The sequence below is a fragment of the Schistocerca americana genome, chromosome 2, assembly GCF_021461395.2.
Source record: "Schistocerca americana isolate TAMUIC-IGC-003095 chromosome 2, iqSchAmer2.1, whole genome shotgun sequence".
In the NCBI taxonomy this organism is placed as follows: Eukaryota; Metazoa; Arthropoda; class Insecta; order Orthoptera; family Acrididae; genus Schistocerca; species Schistocerca americana.
In genome coordinates this window covers 535,362,373-535,388,332 of record NC_060120.1, presented here as the reverse complement: position 1 = coordinate 535,388,332, position 25,960 = coordinate 535,362,373, and the positions used below count along the sequence as shown (strand labels likewise).

General features: G+C 43.7%; 1 protein-coding gene across 1 annotated transcript in view; it reads left to right on the top strand.

Moving 5' to 3' along the window:
* LOC124594151 overlaps positions 1-25,960 on the top strand; it is a 1,388,778-nt gene that overhangs the window by 519,691 nt on the left and 843,127 nt on the right. Inside the window, exon 3 of the mRNA XM_047132507.1 lies at positions 14,434-14,460. Coding sequence (XP_046988463.1) covers positions 14,434-14,460 — 27 coding nt within the window. The remainder of the gene's footprint in view (positions 1-14,433; positions 14,461-25,960) is intronic.

Below are 25,960 nucleotides of genomic sequence, written 5' to 3'. Positions count from 1 at the left end.
TCACTACACCTTCCTTCATCTGTTAACTCTGCTGTTCCCTCTCTTCTACTGCCCGTTTTCTTCCTTCTATCCTTTGAATCATTTTATCCTGGTAACTTACTCTCTCCTTTATGTACTCTTTACATTTTGTCCTATCACAAAATTCTTAGTTATTCTTCGTGTACATTCTTAAGTCAACTTGGTTTGTCTAGTAATTGTTCACCTTGTTTAGTTTGTCCGTTCAGCCTACTAGGGCTCATTCTTTTTCAGCATCAACAGAGTATTTAAATAGTGTTTTTTTCACATTCGTCAATAATTTTTCATGCCAGCTCTATAAGTGTTTAATGGTTTATCCTATGTTCTGTAAACTAATATCTTCCCCACAATCTTTCCTTGTCATTTTTTCTTTGCATCGATCCTAACATTAGCGTTTGGGTTTTCTACTAACCATTTAAATCAACGTGCTTATTTATATTTTTTTTGTATACTAGTTGACAAACACGATGTCGCCTGGGTCTTCAGTTTGCAACTTTATATTAGAAACGAAAACAAAAAATTAACTGTGTGAAGTATTGAAAAAATTTATTTCCAAGAATTCATGAAGACACCTTTGGAATTATGACACAGCAAATAAATTCGCATAATGTAAAAATTATAAGTGTAGTATCCAAGTTAAGAAACATGACCGCGGACAGTTTCTGTACTCTGGGCGTGGACGCTACGCGTATCTAGAAGACGATTTGGTAAACATCTCTATGGCAACGTCTCTTCATAGCTCTATAGACGGCTAGCATTTTCACCCACAGCCGCTTGCGCTTCGCAGTTGATAGCTGTTTGATAGAACTGCCAGGTGTCAAGGATTTCCTTAAGTTGAGTCGACTGTAGAACTGTCGTGTAATAGTACAGAATAAATGTATTAAAACTTTATGCACGATGCGGAATTTTTTCACACGTTTTATGAAGTCATATCTCTTGAAGTATGTGTTATATAATGGTGTATTTGTGTATGTACATTCAGCGCCGTATGTGGATACTGTCTGCGAATAGGGTTAGTATCAGAACTTAAACTTTGTGTTCTGTCTGACGGCAGGTCTTGTCATGGGGGAAGCCTCGTCAGAGAGGTCCACCGCATGAGCGTCTAGGGAAGAGATTCCAGGGGTGGTTTCCCGTCGCCTTCCACTGATGATGATGAAATGATAATGAGGACAACACAACACCCAGTCCCTAAGCGGAGAAAATCTCCGACCTAGCTGGGAATCGAACCCGGGCCCCTTGGCGTGGCAGACCGCCGCGCTGACCACACAGCTATCGGGGCTGAGTAGCACAGGAACAATAAATTCAAACGTCAAGTATGATGCAGCAGTTTTTCCCTCATCTCAGTCCTTATGACGTCATATCTCCTGATCTACGTGTCATACATTGATATAACTTTGTAGGCACAGTCAGCGGTATATGTAGATACAGTCTGGAAACTCTGTTGCGAATAGAGTCAGTAGAAAAGAAGTAATAAATTTAAACATCATACACAGTGACCAGTTTTCCAAGCACCTCAGTGTTTATGACGTCATATCTCCTGAAATATGTGTAGTACCATTATATACTTTTGCAGGTGCATTTGGCAACATATTTGGATACCGTCTGCGAAATTTATTGCGAATACAACTAGTAGCACAGAAGTAATACATTTAAACGTCATGCATGATGGGGCAGTTACTCACGTATCTCATTGTTTATGACTTAATATCTTCCGAAATATGTTAGACGAGTAGTGAGTGGCTTTACCTCCCCTCCCCCCTCCCCCTTGGACTGTTGCCTGACAGTAACTCATATGTGTATGTATGAATTATGTCTAATTTTGAAGATATAGTCTTATTGTTTGTCATAACCTCTGATTTTTCTTCTTCAAAAGATTTCTGTGGTTCTACTTATTTTGCTTTTTGTTTAAGTAAGCTGTCTGCCTGAATTGCAAAATCCTCTGTAAACAATACTTTTTTAAAAAACAAAAAAATTATCTCTTTTCCAGACAATTTGTACTCCACTTTTGGTATTATGTTTTACCAAATTTTTTCTCCATTCTCTGAGTACTGTTACAAGTGAAATAAATGGTTGTGGCTCCGTCACAAGGTGTACGAGAAGCATCTTTATTTCTTTCCTGATAATGAATAGTTCTGAACACCTGTGTCTGTTTTCAAACCATCCGTATAGTGTATCAATACTAGCGATAACCTGTGTGCAAAGAATGTCCCTGCAGTGATGGTGTAAGTAGCGTTATGGCCAACTTAGTTGAGTTGGCAGAAGAGCCACTTTGACCATCACTGGAGGAGCTGTTTTTGTACATAGTCTGTCACCTGTATTGTCACACTTATGGTACGAATGGTGTGAAAATGGACACAGGTGTCCGAAACTAGTTACCATCAAGAAACAAAAAATGATACTTCTCAATACAACTTATGGCTTAGCTACAACCATTTATTTCAATTGTAAAACAAGGCGCGGACCTATTTTTCACATGTAGCATGCTGAAAGTTCGTAAAATGTTATAAGTGAACACTTAAACATCTATTCTTACTTCTCGAAAGGCTTACAGAAAACTGCAGCAATCTTCCGAATAGTAATATCTGTAGGTGTAAACCAGAATTCCTTGGATTTTCTTGCAATATGAGATTCAGGTCATTTGTTCTGAACAAGATCTGTTTCTCTTAAACCCTGCTTTATATTCCCACAATTTCGTACCCACCCTACCTTTAATTTAGTATGGGGGAACTCTTGGTAATGGAAGAGCTGCTCTTTGATTTTATCAAGATCGTTCTGCACAACGTCCGACTCAATCGCAGTAGCAGTTACTTCTGTAAAATATCTGGGAGTATGCGTGCGGAACGATTTGAAGTGGAATGATCATATCAAATTAATTGTTGGTAAGGTGGGTGCCAGGTTGAAATTCATTGGGAGAGTCCTTAGAAAATGTAGTCCATCAACAAAGGAGGTGGCTTACAAACACTCGTTCGACCTATACTTGAGTATTGCTCATCAGTGTGGGATCCGTACCAGGTCGGGTTGAGAGAGGAGATAGAGAAGATCCAAGGGTTATTTGGTAAGCGTGATAGCGTTACGGAGATGTTTAGCAAACTCAAGTGGCAGACTCTGCAAGAGAGGCGCTCTGCATCGCGGTGTAGCTTGCTGTCCAGGTTTCGAGAGGGTGCGTTTCTGGATGAGGTATCGAATATATTGCTTCCCCCTACTTATACCTCCCGAGGAGATCACGAAAGTAAAATTAGAGAGATACGAGCGCGCACGGAGGCTTTATGGAAGTCGTTCTTCCCGCCAACGATACGCGACTGGAACAGGAAAGGGAGCTAATGACAGCGGCACGTAAAGTGCCCTCCGCCACACACCGTTGGGTGGCTTGCGGAGTATAAATGTAGATTTCGGCATTTACGCAACGGCTTCGTGAAAGGGTACCTTCACCTTCACATAGTTGACAGTGGTGCTAAAAGGAGACGGCGCACACTCGATATGGAAGCGGTCGTGCCTCACCATGTTGAAGAGAACCCATCAGCGACTACACGAGCAATTACGCGTGCAAATGATGTTGCTCCCGGCACGTTTGGTATGTTGTGGATGACCATCTACTACATCCGTACCCCCTCCAACACTCCATACCACCTCTCATACTCACAAGCACATGAATGAGACTCGAAGCAGGTGAGAGAAGTAGGATAGATGTCAAATGACATCATCCAATCCGACGTAAGCACCGCCCACCATTACTATTCTGTTGCAAACCTACCTAGCAAACATGTTTTCAAACGGCTGCAGCAGGGGAACGGTATGTTTCGGGACAAGGGTTCCTGTTCAAAATACACTCCTGGAAATTGAAATAAGAACACCGTGAATTCATTGTCCCAGGAAGGGGAAACTTTATTGACACATTCCTGGGGTCAGATACATCACATGATCACACTGACAGAACCACAGGCACATAGACACAGGCAACAGAGCATGCACAATGTCGGCACTAGTACAGTGTATATCCACCTTTCGCAGCAATGCAGGCTGCTATTCTCCCATGGAGACGATCGTAGAGATGCTGGATGTAGTCCTGTGGAACGGCTTGCCATGCCATTTCCACCTGGCGCCTCAGTTGGACCAGCGTTCGTGCTGGACGTGCAGACCGCGTGAGACGACGCTTCATCCAGTCCCAAACATGCTCAATGGGGGACAGATCCGGAGATCTTGCTGGCCAGGGTTGTTGACTTACACCTTCTAGAGCACGTTGGGTGGCACGGGATACATGCGGACGCGAATTGCCCTGTTGGAACAGCAAGTTCCCTTGCCGGTCTAGGAATGGTAGAACGATGGGTTCGATGACGGTTTGGATGTACCGTGCACTATTCAGTGTCCCCTCGACGATCACCAGTGGTGTACGGCCAGTGTAGGAGATCGCTCCCCACACCATGATGCCGGGTGTTGGCCCTGTGTGCCTCGGTCGTATGCAGTCCTGATTGTGGCGCTCACCTGCACGGCACCAAACACGCATACGACCATCATTGGCACCAAGGCAGAAGCGACTCTCATCGCTGAAGACTACACGTCTCCATTCGTCCCTCCATTCACGCCTGTCGCGACACCACTGGAGGCGGGCTGCACGATGTTGGGGCGTGAGCGGAAGACGGCCTAACGGTGTGCGGGACCGTAGCCCAGCTTCATGGAGACGGTTGCGAATGGTCCTCGCCGATACCCCAGGAGCAACAGTGTCCCTAATTTGCTGGGAAGTGGCGGTGCGGTCCCCTACGGCACTGCGTAGGATCCTACGGTCTTGGCGTGCATCCGTGCGTCGCTGCGGTCCGGTCCCAGGTCGACGGGCACGTGCACCTTCCGCCGACCACTGGTGACAACATCGATGTACTGTGGAGACCTCACGCCCCACGTGTTGAGCAATTCGGCGGTACGTCCACTCGGCCTCCCGCATGCCCACTAGACGCCCTCGCTCAAAGTCCGTCAACTGCACATACGGTTCACGTCCACGCTGTCGCGGCATGCTACCAGTGGAGCTCCGTATGCCACGGCAAACTGGCTGACACTGACGGCGGCGGTGCACAAATGCTGAGCAGCTAGCGCCATTCGACGGCCAACACCGCGGTTCCTGGTGTGTCCGCTGTGCCGTGCGTGTGATCATTGCTTGTACAGCCCTCTCGCAGTGTCCGGAGCAAGTATGGTGGGTCTGACACACCGATGTCAATGTGTTCTTTTTTCCATTTCCAGGAGTGTATTATGTACTTACTTCGTTTTACAAATCCTAGAAGTCTCTAATTGGAATTTGTGAACGATCTGTACAGTTATTGAATGACCATGAGTGGTGAATGTTATATTCTCTTGGGAGCTGTTACATCGCGAGTAAGTCTACATTGCACTCGTCACACAGGCAACTGCAGACACACACGTACACCAGACATACGAATGTTCGATCAGAGCAATATTGGTTCAAATGGCTCTGAGCACTATGGGACTTAACTGCTGTGGTCATCAGTCCCCTAGAACTTAGAACTACTTAAACCTAGCTAACCTAAGGACATCACACACGTCCATGCCCGAGGCAGGATTCGAACCTGCGACCGTAGCGGTCGCGCGGTTCCAGACTGTAGCGCCTAGAACCACTCGGCCAGAGCAATATTCATCGCTTTCCATACATCACAGTACGAGGGAGAACTTTCATTTGTGCAGAGCAAGTGAAGATATTAGCAACAGTAAAATCAGTTAGGTATCAACTCTCAATTTCCAACAAGTTTAAATATACTAGACAAATAATGAAACCATGTGGCGTGTCCTATGTTATCTCGGTTGATGCTTCAGCAGTTTCAGCATTAGTCTATGTGACATGTCATGAACAAATAGTGTTAAAAAGTTCTGTATAGCAGGAGGACATTTTATGACAATAGTCCTTCGTTAATGTTGTTAATCTGTATCAGAGCAATAATTGCAAGGCATTCGTGATATTCTTGAAGTTTTACTATGCTTTAAACACAAAACTGCGTATAGTTCACTACAACAAAGAGGAAGAACTCCAGCGACAGGCTGCCCAGCCTCCTTCCTCAGCTCATCTCCTCGTTTACTTTCTGCGTCGCACTTTGCCGTCCCCTGGAGAACAAGTTGTGGTGTCGCGGCTCGCCGCAGCTAGTCGGCGAGGGCAGAAACTTGTGCCCCTAATGGCCTCGCGGCATGTGTATATTTACTCCCCAGAATTAATGCGGCTTACTCAGCCATTACGCTAGTGTTGTCCTATGCGGGGGAAAGACCTTAATTTGTGGGCAGACGTCACTTCCGTCCGAGAAACTTTCTCAAGTGAGAGGATAGATTATGTGCAGTTAAAACCATGATAAATATTGTTTTATAAAACAAAAACACGAAATGGTCCAACTCGTATGAAACTCTTAGTCCCTAATGATCTTTTGAAAACCATTATTTCACCGCAGTCCTGTGTAAGGCTTGTAATTTTATCTTCTTGCCGATGAAAGTTTATGCTTCCTGTCACTGTCCATATTTACAAGCAGGCCATTATCAACTTTTTTTCATGTGGAAACTTAATAAATCTCTGTCTATGATGGTGCATTTGATGTCTACATCTACATACACACCACAACTAGTAAATTTCTTTCCTGTTCCTCTCGCAAACGGAGCGAGGGAGAGATGACTGACTTTATGCCCCCGTATGAGGCCTAATTCCTCTTAAGTTCGTGGTCGTTACGCTAAATGCACTTTGGCGGCAATAGACTCGTTCTACAGTCAGCCTCAAATTCCGGTTCTCTGGGCTTTCTCAATAATCCCTCTTGAAAAGGACGTCGTCTTCCCTCCAGGGATTCGCATTTGAGTTCATGAAGCGTCTCCGTAACACCTGAACACTGATCAGACCTACTGACAACAAATCTAGCAGCACGCCTCTGAATTTCATTTGTTGCGATTAAGATCTACTCTAGGTTGCTTCTAGCCTGGATGATAATGATGCTTTTAGAGTACTATGACCTGAAATTGCTTATTTTTACTCCTTAGAGTAATTTAGGTTAATGCTCTCTTGAGGTTGCACTAGAGCATATCTCGCATCACATCTAGCCGTTTTCTTTCTTGTTCCTCTCGCAAATGGAACGAGGGACAAACGACTGATTTTATGCCTCCGTAAGAGTCCTAATTCCTCTTATCTTGCGTTCTCAGTCGTTACTCTACACCAATAATAGCAGGAATAATCTCAGATCACAATTAACGCATTAGACTGTTTTCTACGCTTGAATCGTTGCCTGATCTTTAGTAATGGGTGAATTTTTAAATGGTGATCCATTCATACTGAATTGATACGCAGGGTGTTAGGGATATAAGTACAGAATTGTGGTAATTCGTACGTTAATATGTACCCACTTCATCGCGTTAGTTGCTTTTTCTCTGCGTATAACAGTCCAGAGTGCTTCCGTTATCCAGGGATTCAGATTGATAGCTAAATACTTGTAGGTTGGTTGGTTGGCTGTTTTTGGGGAAGGAGACCAGACAGCGAGGTCATCGGTCTCATCGAATTAGGGAAGGACGGGGAAGGAAGTCGGCCGTGCCCTTTGAAAGGAACCATCCCGGCATTTGCCTGGAGCGATTTAGGGAAATCACGGGAAACCTAAATCAGGATGGCCGGACGCGGGATTGAACCGTCGTCCTCCCGAATGCGAGTCCAGTGTCTAACCACTGCGCCACCTCGCTCGGTAAATGCTTGTAGGACTGACTTCGATTCTCAGTGAAATTAGTCCATTTCTAAAGGCTTGCCACATGCAGTCCACCACAGAAAGTAACCGATATTCCGTTCTGCAGCTGTCGCTGCGTCGTCCCACGGCTCCTCCTCAAACAAATAACGAAATGAGGGACGCGTGACTGAGGTCGTAATAGGTCAACACAACCCATATGAAGTGCAACACAGATTCTAAGGCAAGTTAAATACACTGCCGGAACACAAAAAAGATTCAACGCCCTAAAGGAAATGTCATTTGACTGACAAGTGAGGTGACAGATAGTACATCACTGTAGGAAAATGTGATAACAAATTTAGACCAAACGATGCACACGTCGCAGTAAAGGGTGCCCAAACAGTTGCATGATTACACAGTCCGCCGCCCTCTGGTGGCAACTCAGGCATGTGTACGACCACAAAGGTGCCGAATGGCATCCTACGATAGAGGGGCCTGAATATCTTGCGCGTTTTGTTCTGCAATGATTCTTGCAGCCCCTGGAGAACGAGTAAATTCCCACTTCATCGTATGTGTTCCGTTAGCGAGAGATCAGGTGATCTCACTGGCCAGGGCAGTAGTTGTGCACCACGTTGCGTTGCAACAGTAGCATGTGGTTGTGAATTGTCCTGCTGAAAAAAACACATCGCATTCCTGTCGAAGCCTATTAAATGTAGTGGGCTCAGGTTACTTTACCTACAGAGAGCTCAATTGTGACCGAGAGTTGTACCTGATGGCCCCACACAACATGAATCCCGAGATGGGACCCGTGTGTAGCGGGCGAATGTACTCTGGAATAGGCAGTTCACGATGTCTACAGCATACGAGAACACACACAGAACGGCTATGGGTCACCTAATATGAAATCACAGTTCTTCAAGAAAAGGAAACTTGAAAATGTTGAACATTCACGTGATGAGCCACCAGTTGCGTTCCCTCCCTTCCGAGGCTCTACATCCAGCGAAATAGAAAGAGTCACGGAGAGATGAGGTGGCAGAGCTGTTATCCGACCTCCTAAGAAGATAATGCAATTGCTACGGTCTGTTAAGGACGGTCTCGGCCTCAATATTCCTGGTATTTACAACATCCCATGTGAGTACAGAAGCAATTACATCGGTCAGTCCACCCGCACCGTTTCCGATCGCTGTTCCGACAGTTCGTGTCCATAAGGGGTGGCATAGTAACTATGAAGATAACAGCGATCCACTCTTATGAAATTCCGTAAATACCACAACAGTCTTTGATCGTAAATATCTGTTTATTCAATAAACAAATATTTACAGTCAGAGACTGTTGAGGTATTTATAAAATTTCAGTGTATATTCAGTCGTTTTCTCCTCACTCCATACGATAATGTAATAGAGCATAAAATCGGTTATATTTTAGCGAAGTAACCTCAGCCATGCACTCTTCAGTGACTTGAGGAGTGTACATATGTAGCTCAGCGATGGCTTTTCGTCTTCCTAGATACTGTATCACATTTGTAACAGCGATCCGTATAGTTTCCTCGCGCAAAACAAGAGTACCCCGTGCCAGATCTACAAGTTGCATAGGAGTCACAAATTAACTAAAGTTCGGTCTCTTATACTTTCGATATCGACCTTCCCTAAAGTTCTAAAAAGGTTCAGATGGCTCTGAGCACTATGGGACTTAACAGCTGAGGTCATCAGTCGCCTAGAACTTAGGACTACTTAAACCTAACTAACCTAAGGGCATCATACATCTCCATGCCCGAGGCAGGATTCGAACCTGCAACCGTAGCGGTCGCGCGGTACCAGACTAAAGCGCCTAGAACTGCTCTGCCACTGCGGCCGGCTCCCTAAATTTCTACCTTTCATTTCTCCCTTCGTTCCATTCAGTAATCCCTCTTCGTACGTATGAAATAACTAATAGCAGTTTAAATAAGAGTTTTGGGAACTTTCGTAGTTGGTGAAATCATGCAGACACCCATAAATATTAACATTTGTATGGTCACCAGTCATTCTCTTAACAGTAATTCTCAAGACCACGAGATGTGACTCGCTACGTATCAGATTCATTGACGTCAGCAGTGTAGCTAACAGTCAGCGTAGTAAAGACTAGATTTGTCACAGAGAGAGAGAGAGAGAGAGAGAGAGAGAGAGAGAGAGAGGGGGGGGGGGAGGGAGACAGAGAGAGAGAGGGGGGGAGGGAGGGAGACAGAGAGAGAGAGAGGGGGGGGGAGGGAGACAGAGAGAGAGAGGGGGGGAGGGAGACAGAGAGAGAGAGAGAGAGAGAGAGAGAGAGAGAGAGGGGGGGGGGGGGAGGGAGACAGAGAGAGAGAGTGGGGAGGGAGACAGAGAGAGAGGGGGGAGGGAGACAGAGAGAGAGAGGGGGGGTGAGGGAGACAGAGGGAGAGAGAGAGAGGGAGTAGGTGTCTGTCCCAACTGAATGAGCTCGGCAGGTACACGCAAGGCCTTTTCACGATTCCGCATATCTCACCTCCACATAATTATCTGTCTCCGTAAGACACATTGCATAAAAAAACCATGACACCGATGATTAATAAAATTGAAGCTTCATTGTAGAAAAATTAATTCTGATATTACATGTTTTCTATTTTTTATCGTAACATACATTGCAATGAACATTTGTAATACGGTAGTATTATGTGTCGTGCTACGAGTGGAATACAGATCTTCCTTTCGCGCTAGTGTTCTAATAACTGCACTCTCAAAGTACGCCTAACAGGGCGATATAGAGTTTCGACTTGTTACGTCCATGCTTACCAGTCACCATGGAGGCTCGTCTGCTAGGCTCCATCTCCGAAGATATTGAGGGAAACAAGTGACAAGGTGAAAGTCTGAGTTAGTCACTGAGGCGTTACGGATATCGCGAATGATAGTGCACTGCTATGCAACACATAGGAACCTGTCTTAGAATCCCATTCCGGCGTGCTCTTTCAAACAGTTACAAATAATTTCTGTTTGCAAAATTAGTACTGTATGTCATCTGAAATAGGATCATCATCTGCTAATTTCATTCGACAGTGTTCTTAAGGGCGGTAGGACGTCGAACGGGCCATCTTGGAGCAGGAGAGATACCACAGGACATTTTAATTTCCACTATCTATACTTTTACGAATAAATTCATAAAACTTTGTCAGCATGACCCGAAAGGATTCAGGTTTCACAATCATAGCAGTATAAGTTTAAAAACATAACAAAATAAATTTTTTTACATGTGAAAGTTTATCATTTTTTCACTTCCGTTTGTTGCTATAGGTACACGTTTCTTCATAAGTAAGAGAGATTCTTCGATGAATTTTGCACAGCATACAAACCATACTTACAGGTGTATGAAACTCTAGAAATTATTTAATTTATGAAAAAATGAATGTGCTGTTATATTTTAATCTTCATGTTTAGAAAAATCTCAAATTTTATACATATTATATTTTTACATATTATAGTTTTTATACATATTACATTTTTGAACTTCCACCACTATAAGTGTAAATCCTGAATCCTTTCTGGTCATTCTGACAAAGTTTTATGAATTTATTTTTAAAAGTATGGACAGTGGAAATTAAAATGTCCTGTGGTGTCTCTCCTGCTCCAAGTCGTCCCGTTTGACGTCATACCCCCCTTAAATGGATACACATTTTTCTATTGAGTTCTAGTTGGATAATACAATACAGTCAACGGGACGTTACTGACCAGACCGGAACAGTCGATGTCTAAAGGAAAAAGGTGCAGGAGTATATCGACATTTGTACTTCAGTTACTACATTTTTTTCCGTTAGGAACTGTCATTTTTGTAATGAAGTATCCAATTAATAAAACAGCGACTACTCACTTGGTACTATCTGCGTCATATGAATATGAAGCACGTTCTTTCTCGACTCTGTTAAGATGAAATTCGAAATGGTAAATGAATTAAGTTCTTCGATGTCTTCAGTACTTTCGGTAAGTATGATGCAAACCGTAAAACAGTCAAAAGCTTAACTGAAGCTGAACACGAAAAAATTGCTCCATTACGGCTGTAACCAAATCTAGCTATCCTGAACGTTTTAAGCTATGCAAAACAGTTAAAGTAAATCTCTTTCGATTTAACGCAGCGCTAAACAGTCTGCCGATGTGGCTGTTCCACCAAGTAATGTGTCATTATGTTACAAAAAATTGAATTCCTACGTACCTTGACACAGAGCTTCGTTTAGAAAAATGCCTAACAACTTAGAGGAAAACATGTATTAAGAATCTGTCAATGCGCAATTCCGGTTATCAAAGCAACAAAGTATTTTGAGTGGAGTAAATAAGGACTTACATTTAATTACATGCTTTCGTTCAGAATCCTTAATTAATGACATTAAATATTATTCAGTGATTAAGTTGCATCGCTCTTCATCTGAAATAATACTGAAATAGACGCTTTCCATTTGTTTTATAATCGAATGCAGACACATGTGGTGTTGTAGTACTAATTACAAAATTCAATTCTTATTAGTTTATGTTATGTGAAGCCTTTCACTGAAACCAATACAAGCAAGATTTTCAATGCACTGGAGGGACAATTACTAAAACATCAACAACCATATATCATATTTGAAAAGGGCAACAGGAAACTAAGCTCTTCTGCTAAAAGCATGGCTGCGTTTTCCCTAAATGTGTGTGTGTTTTACGAACACATGAATTATAAAATTTGAAGAAAACATTATCACCAAACATTAGTGCAAGACGGCTATGCTTCAACAGGTTGTAGGTTGCAAATACTTTACTTCTTTGCGCATAGCCGAAACCAAAAGTTGTAAAAGTGTTTGTAATCTAGAAAAGAAAAATTTGCGAAACTAAAGATGAGCGTATCTTGTTGACCTTCTTTGATGATGCAAATAAAAGCGTGTTAGACGCTCAGCTAACCCGCATTTTATTGTGTTTCAGCATATAATAATAGACTACTTATTATTTAAAGAACTACTATCGAGAGACGGCCGAACAAATAAATGGAAAACTTGAGTAACAATAGAAGCTGAAGAAATGAACTGAAATTTGTGCCTCGGCTGGGACTTGAAGCTGAGTCTCCTGCTTTCTTGGAGATGTGCTAACCTTACACCACCGAAGGGGTATAAGTAACACAGCTGCAAGGATTACTCTGGTCCAATGTCCTCCATAACACAAACTTCATATCATGCCTTCAGACTAACTTGCTATTCTTAAATCGTCAATATTGCCAAGGCTCTCCGGTATTGGAATAGCAGCCAAGCTTTGTATATAATGGGGAAATTTAATTCCATCAGATCAATAAATGGAAAACTATTCAGTTGCCAAAGCATAACCCTCTGCGCAAGAGATTAGTCGTATCATCTCAGTTTATCCACATATAATATATGCACTATTAATTTTTGAAAGGTTTTGCTACTCCAAATCGTTGTCATTTTGTCAGGTTTCCGACGTAAATTTGTTTGCGATATGATCACTAATGTTAATATTGCCTTCGCTCTGAGCAGTGACTAGGTAACCCAGCAGATCACCACACGCCAGACTAGTTTATAGGTACTGCGATTACACAACTTGCACAAAGAGCAGCGTTTTTATCCATAGCTAAAGGAGCCAACACACAAAGGGCATCGGCTTCTTCACAGAAGCAATCACCTGACTATAGTTTCCCTTTTCTGATGGAGCTCATACATGAATAAAATTTAAGCTATCAAACCTTTGGCACACTACACTCTTAAAAACAAGCTTTTTGAAAACAATTAATTATTAATCTACTCATAATTTATCAATCTGCGTCTACTAACATTTGAATATCAGTATTTTTTTTTTAGTTTTGAATCTACCACTTTCGTTTTCTTGGTGTTATTCCAGTTTCTAGGATCAACTTGGGACGAGCGTTTTTTCCTCTCGGAGTTGGCATAGACTTATTTTTGTAGCCACTTTCATTTGGCAAAACGTCATTGCCACTGATAAGATGGAAAGCAAAGTTCTTCTACCACGTCTGCTTGAAAATTAGCAAATTTCCTTTCCCTGTTGTAACTGTATATCAAAGACATTTATAGGTACCGTTTCTCGGAAGCAAACGGTGTCCTCACTATATACAGCCAAGTTTTGAAATACACGGGAGTGCTTACCCTCGATAAAAATTAGAGGATACAATGGGTAACTGTATGAAGCTCTGACTTAATAACTAAAGAGAAATATAACTAATAAGAAATGGTTGACGAGTAACTACCACTCTTACATACATCGCAAAAATGTGCAGTGCTAATTTGAAAACAGTCCATGATTCATTATTGAACCTAAGGTCTGAGAATATTGATTTCATCAGAAGTAACTGCATTGGCCTGATGACTATATTGTCGCAGAAGAAGCTGAGTAGCTCCGTGGTGTAGTGGTTATGATACTAAACTGTTGTATGGAGGGTCGTGAGTTCAATACTCCCCTGACTGTACAACTTGAACTTCTATATTCGTTTCGAGTACATTCTAGAGGTATCCACAAATTTCAAGAATCATTGTACTAGAATGTTCTGTAGCTGTATATATACTGTACGTGTTCTGGTCGGAGGCAATTCGCTCCGCGCTCTTGTATGTGCAAGTGCTGAATAAACCTTCGTTAAGTGAAGTTAGTGTTCGTCATTTATCCAATTACACCTTCTTCTGCGTGACAATATACTTTGCTGTTTTTAGAAATGAGACTGTACTTTATACTCTGCAGAGACTAATAGTATAACTTTTTATCTGTTGCAGATATCCGTGCCTGACCCGGAGATTACGGTAAGGAAGAAAGTTTTCAGTCTCTTCTATTATTACAGTAGTTACGAAATCATCTGTAAAATTTTTGTTTTGTTATTTACGTACAAATATCAATTTTTTAGGCAAAACGATGGCTACGCATTACGTCCCTAGTTTCAGTTTGAATTTTGTCAGACATGCACCGAACACGACAGCGCGAAACAAGTAATCGAATGTCGTCTTTCTTACGGCTTGACGCAAGTTCCTATACCGTGCAGCACAGAGATCAATGTGAAGACGAAGAAATGCGCCTATGAAAATATAACAGCCAAACTACGAGAGATTGTTTCCTGAGGCATCCTTAATATCAAAAGTTCGATTCTGCTCGATTCACCAACAGAGTCATACGACCTTCTATTGACTAAAACTGTATTTGTTGCCAGCGCTTCGTCTTCGGGAGACACTTTAGGTACAAGAAACGCATTTGTGCACTTATGTGCCGGACAAGTGCCTACTATTTTCACAATGTCGTTGCTATTCTCATAGATTTATTTATCCAAGAAAATGACACATTACTTTTTCCTGCTACGACAACCTGAATTCCGGTATCATTAATCAATGTTTCATTTATTCGTTTTCCAGAGCAGCCATAATTTTGATATAGCAAGATAGAGGGACATACTGAATGCTATCCTGCAGAATTGGTCACCATTTGGTATCACAACACCTAAAGACGCAACTCATTGTATCAAGTACCCAGCACTGTAATTGTTATATAGTTGTTAACTGGATATAATGTTTTTAAATCCTAAAGCTAGAAAACATAATGCTACCAAAAATCTGCTCTGCGTGATGGCGGGAGGAGATACAGCCCACGGAGCCGTGTACTGCATTTCCGGCCGTATTGATTGATCGGTAGCAATTTCGCATTCCATACATCAGAGAACACGTTGCTCGCGGTGGTATCCGCAGTTAGCTGTCTCACAGAAATTAACGCAATAGTCAATCAGAATGCGATTTAACTTTGCATATTGCTACTCATTTCTCTTTCGCAACTCATCCGCGACGCGTGACTCGCAGTATGACCACAGCCCTGAACGCACATCAGTTAACAAGGTCTGTGTGGCACCAGGCTATTCATACGTGTTTGTCTCTGCGAACACAACAGCTGGAGATCGTAAACGTATTTCCTGTCACTGTGCGTTAACAGACAGAGACGAGTGAGATCCAATGGAGCGTGATTGTTAGCGTCCACATCCGAGATTACGCCTAGATCGCTGTAGGGGATGTTGTTGGAGACTTAAAACGTCAGGCAAGCGCTGAAATCTATCGTCGATATCGTACTTCAGAAACTTCAAGTGAAAGAGACTGCTGAACTCTTTGGTACACACTAGAAACAATTCATCGTACAAGCATTACTACTAATAGAAGTGATTTCCATTGCTACTTAGGTATTGATCTCGCTGACACAAAGAGCTGTGAGGGGCCGTACAGGATGATTCAGTTGCTTCTATCGCTGGATATTATGCAGCCCACAACGTCTTCAAATGCAACGCTCACTTGCTACGTGCAAACTGTTAGTCCTACAGAAAAAAATGAGCTGGACCTTTTCTAGGAAATTTAATTTAGTTTAACTTTGTACTGGGATATGTTTCGCTGGAGCCCATGGTTTTCGAGTTATTCAAGAAAACCGCCTTTGAAAGTCGCTTTTGTCAATTTCTCCTGAATACTTAGAAAACTGCAGCCTGTAGCGGAAACGTATCCAGGTACAAAATTTAAGTACATTAAATTTCCTACAAAAATGTGCTGTTCATTTTCCTGTAGCAATAATACACTACAAGTCATTACAATTGTTACATCAAGAAGAAATGCGGATGATAAACTGGCATTCACTGGACAAATATATTATACTAGAACTGACATGTGATTACATTTTCACGAAAATTTGGATGCACAGATCCTGAGAAATCAGTACCCAGAACAACTACCTCTGGCCGTAATAACGGCCTTGATACGCCTGGACTTTGAGTCAAACAGAGCTTGGATGGCGTGTACAGGTACAGCTGCCCATGCAGCTTCAACACTATACCACAGTTCATCAAGAGTAGAGACTGGCGTATTGTAACGAGCCAGTTGCTCGGCCAACATTGACCAGACGTTTTCAATTGGTAAAAGATCTGGAGAATGTGCTGGCCAGGGCAGCAGTCGAACATTTTCTGTATCCAGAAAGGCACGTACAGGACCTGCAACATGCGGCCGTGCATTATCCTGCTGAAATGTAGGGTTCGGCAGGGATCGAATGAAGGGTAGAGCCACGGGTCGTAACACATCTGAAATGTAACGTCCACTGTTCAAAGTGCCGTCAATGCGAACAAGAGGTGACCGAGGCGTGTAACCAATGGCACCCCATACCATCACGCCGGGTTATACGCCAGTATGGCGATGACGAATACACGCTTCCAATGTGCATTCACCGCGATGTCCCCAAACACGGATGCGACGATCATGATTCGGTAAACAGAACCTGAATTCATCCGAAAAAATGACGTTTTGCCTTTCGTGCACCCAGGTTCTTCGTTGAGTAAACCATCGCTGTCGCTCCTGTCTGTGATCCAGCGTCAAGGGTAACCGCAGCCATGGTCTCCGAGCTGATAGTCCATGCTGCTGCAAACGTCGTCGAACTGTTCGTGCAGATGATTGTGGTCTTGCAAACGTCCCTATCTGTTGACTCAGGGATCGAGACGTGGCTGCGCGATCCGTTACAGCCATGCGGATAAGATGCCTGTCATTTGGACTGCTAGTGATACGAGGCCGATGGGATCCAGCACGGCGTTCCGTATTACCCTCCTGAACCCACCGATTCCATGTTCTGCTAACAGTCGTAGGATCTCGACCAACGCGAGCAGCAATGTCGCGATACGATAAACCGTAATCGCGATAGGCTACAATCCGATCTTTATCAAAGTCGGAAACGTGATGGTACGCATTTCTGCTCCTTACACGAGGCATCACAACAACAGTTCACCAGGCAACGCCGGTCAACCGCGGTTTGGGTATGAGAAATCGGGTGGAAACTTTCCTCATGTCGGCACGTTGTAGGTGTCGCCACCGGCGCCAACCTAGTGTGAATGCTCTGAAAAGCTAATCGTTTGCATATCATAGAATATTCTTCCTGTGGGTTAAATTTCGCGTCTGTAGGACGTCATCTTCGTGGTGTAGAATTTTAATGGCCAGTAGTGTTCAAATGGTTCAAATGGCTCTGAGCACTATGGGACTCAACTGCTAAGGTCATTAGTCCCCTAGAACTTAGAACTAGTTAAACCTAACTAACCTAAGGACATCACAAACATCCATGCCCGAGGCAGGACTCGAACCTGCGACCGTAGCGGTCTTGCGGTTCCAGACTGCAGCGCCTTTAACCGCACGGCCACTTCGGCCGCACCAGTAGTGTAATTTGCACGTAGCGAGCGAGAGAATATGAAGATCCTGCAAGTGGTATTTGAAGGTACTGTGAGTCGCATAAAACCCAGTGATAGGGGAGCTGAATCCCCCTGTATAGAACTGAAATGTCATGTTCATACAGTTCTCTGGCTGTAGAAAATACTGAATGCACTCTTCGGTTAGGTACACAGAGCGTTGTAAATAACTGATGAGCTGTGACAGAGCTATTTATAAGTTAATGATTCGTGGTACATGATACGACATTGCCAACGGTGTATATGGAGAGGTAAATACCTGGAGTTAGGGTATTTACTCGACTGGAGCATGAGATAGCGACATTCCGTTGACGCAACGAGATAGTCTGGTGCAGATTATACAACTCTGAGCTCGAACCATTACTTTGGGACGATATAAGGATGAACCCTGGTATTCATAAGTACAGCTGTGGCAGTGTGCGTCGAATAGGTAACAGATATGACCACAGTTCGTTACACTTGGTATTTCATGCCAGAACAAGAATCTTCAAAGCATCAGATAAAGGTAAACAAAAGTCGTACTATACGGTCACGCACCGACACGAAATAGTCAATCATACTGCAGATCAATATCATTTTGTGTAGAACGTCGGAAGTTTGTAAAACTGGCAAGGGGATCTTTTCACTGTTATTCTTCTAGGTATTTTCCGACGACGTTCAAGATATAACGTGAATTAAGGACGTGTCTTGCAGAAATAGTTTCCTAATTACACTTTAAAACGACCCACTACGAAGGATTTATCCGTATGGGAAATCAGTAGATGTAATGTACATATACACACAAGAAACTGAATGATTTATTGAAGAGAAAGGGCTTCACAATTTGAGGAACTCAATAACGCGTTGGTCAAACTGAGGTCCTTATGAAAGCAGTTATTGTGCTTTGTATCGATCCATATGACTTCATGGATGTTCTCCTGTGGGATATAGTGGCACATTTTGTCCAATTGGAGTGTTAGATCATCAAAATTCCGGAATGACCGGTGGGCCCTGCCCATAATGCTCCAAAATTTCTCAGTTGTTGAGAGGCCCGGCGACCTTGCTAGCCAAGGTAGGGTGTGGTCAGCACGAAGACAATCAGTGGAAACCTTCACTGTGGGCAGGCGGGCATTATCTTGCCGAAATGTGAGCGCAGGATGGCTTGCAACGAAGGGCAACAAAACGAGGTGCAGAACATAGTCGACGGACCGCTGCGTTGTAAGGCAAGCTTTCACCACGTACAGGTGGGCATTATCTTTCTGTAATGTAACCCAGGGTGGCTTGCCATGAAGGGCAATGAAACAAAGCATAGAATATCGTTGACGTGCCGCTGTACAGTGAGGGAGCAGCGGATGACAACCGAAGGGGTCCTGCTGTGAAATTAAATGGCACCCGGACCGTCACTCTTTGTTATCAGGCATCTCTAGACACTTCTTCGCTAGTCATTAGGGCTCAGTTCGAAGCGGGACTCATCAACGAAGACAATTCTGCTCAACTTCATTCAAAAGAGTCCAGGCCGAAGACGGGATTGGAGATGCCGCTCACAGTGGTGGGATACCATCCTGACTGTCGACCACCATACGTCCCGACGATCAGGAGTTGTCGTCTGGGGTGCCATAGCAGGACACTATTCGCTGTCATCCGCAGCACTCTTACAGCGCAGCGGTACGTCGACGACATTCTACGCCCCCTTTCGTTACCATTCACCGCAAGCCACCCTGGGCTTGCATTTCAGCAAGATAGTGCTGAGAGTTTCTACTGCTTACCTTCGTGCTTACCACGAGATCTGTCCCCAGTCGAGAACGTTTGGAGCATTATGGGAAGAGACCTCCGACCATGTCGGGATTTTCACGATCAGCTGCACGAATTGGCAGAATTTGGCACGATATCCCTAGGGAGGACAATCAATAAGTCTATTAATCGGTACCAAGCTGAACAATTGCAACTTCCTGGCAGATTAAAACTGTGTGCTGGACCGATACTCGAACTCGGACCTTTGCCTTTCGCGGGCAAGTGCTCTACCATCTGATTTACCCAAGCACGACTCACGGCCGTCCTCAAAGCTTTACTTCTGCAAGTACCTGGTCTCCTACCTTCAAAACTTCACAGAAGCTCTCCAGCCAACCTTGAAAAACTAGCACTCCTGGAAGAAAGGATATTGCGGAAACGTGGCTTAGCCACAGCCTGGGGGATGTTTCCAGGATGAGGACGGGGCGTGAGTCGTGTTTGTGTATCTCAGACGGCGCCAGCCGTTGTGACCGAGCGGTTCTAGGTGCTTCAGTCCGGAACCGCGCTGCTGCTACGGTCGCAGGTTCGAATCCTGCCTCGGGCATGGATGTGTGTGATGTTCTTAGGTTAGTTAGGTTTAAGTAGTTCTATGTCTAGGGGACTTACGACCTCAGATGTTAAGTCCCATAGTGCTTAGAGCCATTTGAACCATTCTTTAACCGGCACGGTAGCTCAGCGTGTTCAGTCAGAGTGTTAGCTACCCTGTGTAACAAAGTGAATGGATCAACGTATAACCTAAACGAGTGTCATCGGACGTCCGCCCCGAACAAATTCAACGAACAATATAGATGAAAATGAGATTAAAAGAAAAGATGATAGAGCCCTTGCCCGCGAAAGGCAAGGGTCCCGAGTTGGAGTCTCGGTCCGGCACACAATTTTTATCTGCCAGGAAGTTTCATATCAGCGCACACTCCGCCGCAGAGTGAACATCTCATTCAAGCCGAAAAACTGCTTACACAAGCGTCAGATGTAGAACATGTTACTGACTCTCTCAATTCGTGAATCTTTCTTTTGAATAAATCATCCAACCAATTTTTTTTTTCTCTTAATTGCACTTTGTTTTTATGTACATCACATCCACAGATTTCCGTCCCACTCGGATAATTCCTTCGTGGTGCATTTTTTTTTTTTTTGTCTTAGACTGTATGTCATATTCGTACTAACCACAGAGGATCTCAAAATACCTGTGTTACAATTTGGCAAGAATTCTAGCTCTGCGTATGATAGGACCAAGACAAAAGTGAGTACAAAAGTCAGTAGGGAAGGTTGTCATAAAGGCTTAACTAACACCTGAAACATAAAACGTTTTGTATTTTTTCCATAGGTGCGTCACAATACCGTCGCACACAACTAGAGGGGCCAAAACAGTATGGCCGCAGCCAACTGATAGAGTGGAGTAAAGCGCAGTATTCGGCAGCAACGAAAATGTTACACATGTATCAGGCCCACTCTGAAGACAAAGGAGGTTTTGGATCCTCCTCCGGTGAGATACGGTACTGTCACGCTGCGATTCCACTGTGCCCCTGGAGTGCAGATATGTGCTTTCATACAAACGCAAAGTTAATTACGAAACTTTATTTGTGCAGGTGGTAGTTAAAACCTTACTATTATTCCGCGAAAACTTACACGTAATCTGGATTTTTCCTCTCCTTCAAGCTGTTTTATCCAGGATCCATATCCTGTGATGAACTTCCTAAATCATTTCTTGCCTTGCTGTTTGTGAATTTTCTTAGTCATTTGTTGCTACTATCATCTTTCATTGCTACTATCCAACGCTATAATGGGAGAAAATCAGCTACACTCTGTCAAAACACATTTTTCTGTAAAACCTGCAGTTAATAGCCAATTTGGACTATGGAGGCCTTCTTATGTTGTTGGAAACACCACTTACATTTTCATTAGCAAAGACTTGATATCTTTTCAAGTCGGCAATGATATTTCTGTTTCGTTCGAGTAAGGAAACCAGGTTAAAATACACCGTCCGTCCAATAAGTTCCGTCTCATGAAGGGTCAACGCTTTGGCGACATAACCGATATTCAAGCAAATGTGACACGCCAGTCGAACTACACCGTAAAGAAAGACTTTCCTGACAGTTTCACATGATTGTATGAAAGTTTTGAGTGTTACACTCGAGTGGGAGAAGACCATGTAGAATGTCTGAAGCATTAAAACCATCATCCTAAGTTTACTCCATTTTTTATTTGTCCAGTCTCGAAACATTTAGTACTGACGGAGGTAGTCTCACTCTTTGGCGTGTAGTCTCTGTAGATAATGTGCGACAACAGCGCCAATAAAGTAGACGAGACGAGACTATTTAGCATCGGTGATACACTGTTCGTCATGAATTGCTAGTGCTCAGTACTTTTACACTCTGTACAGCGACCTTGCACCGCGAAGCGTTTTATCAAAATCGGTGAACTAGGTGGCAGCGGGCAAGCAGGTTGCTGCAGTCGCGTTACTGCGATCCACTGCAAGACAAAAACGACGGACCTACAGAGTAGCCACATGGAAAGCTACAACGAAAAAATGTCTCAGGTACTGGAAGGAAGAACGGCAGACATGGGTGCACACAAACAGAATCTACTTTGAGTTCGATATCGATAAGGCGGACAGCGACAACAGATCTATAGAAAATAGTTGAGCCACTGACATGAAGTTGACAAGTTTATGAAAGTTGTCAGAGCAAATGCACCTAGTTCAGAGTGTAAAATTTGAACATTAATACTATTGCGTCGCAAATAGTTGCTCAGTAATGCGAGCAGTCTTATTGCCTTGGTGTTATTGTGGGACTCTGGGCTGTATTTGGGCTCTGTAAGCTGAACCTATGATGCTGGCAGTACTCGTGGAAATTTTACAGCAACTAACCAAAAAGAATGGAGCGTTAGAGCAATTTTTAGGTGATAGCCTATAGCACACACTGAATGGACAGTTTCCTGATAAGATTAAGATGAACAAAAGCAAAACAAGGATAATGAGATGTAACAGAATTAAATCTGGTGATGCAGAGAGAGTTACATTATAAATCGGGATCCTGAAAGTACTGGATGAGTTTTGCTATCTAGGCAGCAAAATAACTGATGATGGCCGAAGTAGAGATGATATAAAATGTAGGATGGAAATGACAAGAAAAGCGCTTCTGAAGAAGAGAAATTTGTTATCATCCAACATAGATTTAAAAGTTCAGAAGTCTTTTCTGAAGGTATTTGTATGGAAGATACACATCTATGGAAGTAAAACATGCACGATAAACACTTTGGACAAGAAGAGAATAGAGGCTTCTGAATGTGGTGATACAGAAGAATGCTGAAGATTAGATAGGTGAATCACGTAAGTAATGAGGAGTTACTGTATAGAATTGGGGAGGAGAGAAACTTGCTTCACAACTTGACAAAAAGAAGTGATCGGTTGATAGGACATATTTTGCAAGGGATCACCAGTGGATTGGAGGGAAGTGTAGGAGGTAAAACTGGTAGGTGGAGACCAAGAGATGAACACAGTAAATAGATTCATAAGGATGTAGGTTGCAATAGGTATTCGGAAATTTAGAGCAGCATCAAACCAGCCATCGGATTGAACACCGTAATAGCAACAACCTGCGCCGCGTCATTTAAGGTTTATTATATAACAGCATAAAATTTTACTATACAATTTTTACTTAATAAATTGGTGTGGAAAGTAAAATATTTTATGGTTGCTTGTTTGGATGAAATAAGGTATGGAAGAAGTTAGATAAGGTTTATTATATAACTGTATGAAATTTTACTATACAATTTTTTACATAATAAACTGATGTGGGAAGTCAAACATTTTATGGTTGCTTGATTGGATGAAATAAGGAATGGAAGAAGCTACCTTTTCGACTGACAGCGACTGAAATCGGCGCATTTGACCAGGCGCCACTAGAAATTACCTGAGAGGGAACACGGCATTGAGAAAGTTGATTTCTGACTTTAATCACATTAGCTGTCCACTAAAAAATTCAGCTGAATGAACTATGTCTTTTACGGGGTCTCGCGTCGCTGTATTAAAACTAATACGCTCTTTCTGTTTTCAATGTTTGTGGTGTGGGGTCCCCAGGCAGTAGCTTAAATAGCCTGTTTCTGTTACATTAGGCTAACACTTGAAGAACTTTCTCCCGCAGTGGATAAAAACATCGGATCTCAAGCAACAACTTGGTAGGGTTGTTAGTTTCTCTTGGCAGCTTTTTCAGAGTCGACCAACACGTGTGCTGTCGTTGATGCGACTATGCTGGTCCTCACCCACAGAGCGACGTGATATCGGTGGAGCGCCCGCTGCCCGCGTGGCGTCACCAAACAGGGGCGTGGCCGCTTGCTCTGCGCTGACGCGTCGTGCCCTGGGGACCGACGCCCTTGCCCTTCCCCGGCGCTCTCTAAAACCCCCATCCGCGTCCCACTGCGTTTCAGCAAAGGACTGGTATGACGTCAAAGAGATATTTCCTTGAATTCGCACATTACCAATGAATGGCGCATTAGGTCAAATGTGCAAATACACTACTCGCCAATAAAATTGCTACACCACGAAGATGACGTGCTACAGACGCGAAATTTAACCGACAGGAAGAAGATACTGTGATAAGCAAATAATTAGCTTTTCAGAGCATTCACACAAGGTTGGCGCCGGTGGCGACTCCTACATAGTGCTGACATGAGGAACGTTTCCAACCGATTTCTCATACACAAACAGCAGTTGACCGGCATTGCCTGCTGAAACCTTGTTGTGATGCCTCGTGTAAGGAGCAGAAATGCGTACCATCACGATTCCGACTTTGATAAAGGTCGGATTGTAGCCTATATCGATTGCGATTTATCGTATCGCGACATTGCTGTTCGCGTTGGTCGAGATCCTACGACTGTTAGCAGAATATGGAATCGGTGGGTTCAGGAGGGTAACACGGAACGCCGTGCTGGATCCCAACGGCCTCGTATCACTAGCAGTCGAGATGACAGGTATCTTACCCGCATGGCTGTAACGGATCGCGCAGCCACGTCTCGATCCCTGAGTCAACAGATGGGGACGTTTGCAAGACCACAATCATCTGCACGAACAGTTCGACGACGTTTGCAGTAGCATGGACTATCAGCTCGGAGACCATGGCTGCGGTTACCCTTGGCGCTGCATTACAGACAGGAGCGCCTGCGATGGTGTACTCAACGACGAACCTGGGTGCACGAATGGCAAAACGTCATTTTTTCGGATGAATCCAGGTACTGTTTACAGCATCACGGTAGTCGCATCCGTGTTTGGCGACATCGCGGTGAACGCACATTGGAAGCGTGTATTCGTCATCGCCATACTGGCGTATCACTCAGCTTGATGGTATGGGGTGCCATTGGTTACACGTCTCGGTCACACGTCTACCCTTTATTCGATCCCTGCGAAACCCTACATTTCAGCAGGATAATGCAGGACCGCGTGTTGCAGGTCCTGTACGGGACTTTTTGGATACAGAAAATGTTCGACTGCTGCCCTGGCCAGCACATTCTCCAGATCTCTCACCAATTTAAAACGTCTGGTCAATGGTGGCCGAGCAAGTGACTCTTCACACTACGCCAGTCACTACTCTTGATGAACTGTGGTATCGTGTTGAAGCTGCATAGGCAGCTGTACATGTACACACCATCCAAGCTCTGTTTGACTCAATGCCCAGGCGTATCAAGGCCGTTATTACGGCCAGAGGTGGTTGTTCTGGGTACTGATTTCTCAGGATCTATGCACCCAAATTTCGTGAAAATGTCGTGTCAATTCTAGTATTATATATTTTTCAATGAATACCCGTTTATCATCTGCATTTCTTCTTGGTGTAACAATTTCAATGGGTAGTAGTGTATATCCGCTTTTAGTTGACTACATTCGGTAGAAAATTTTTCCAGTGGGTGCGGGTGCGAGTGCGAGTGCGAATCTAGGTAGCCTATATACACTGACGGAAAAAAATGGTACACCTGGAAGACGACTTCAGTTTTGATCTGATGACACCATATGCCACTTGGAGGGTTGGTAGTAGGCGTGTTGATAATGGTTTTAACGTAGTCTGTCAACAGAGAGCTTTGTGTCATAGTTTCAAGAGGCCCATTTGTGTCTACCGTTTAATAGGGAATTCTCACAGCTAGAAGGCTCAGAGTAGTGCAAACGTGTGCAGCAAGCAGGCAACCATGCCACGGAGACGCACTCGTGCTTCCAAAAGCCAACTGGTCGAGTTTTAAAAGCGTCAAATTGTGATATTCCGAGTGGTGGGATGGACCTTTCGGAGAACTGCCACCCAACCTGGACGTGCTGTGTC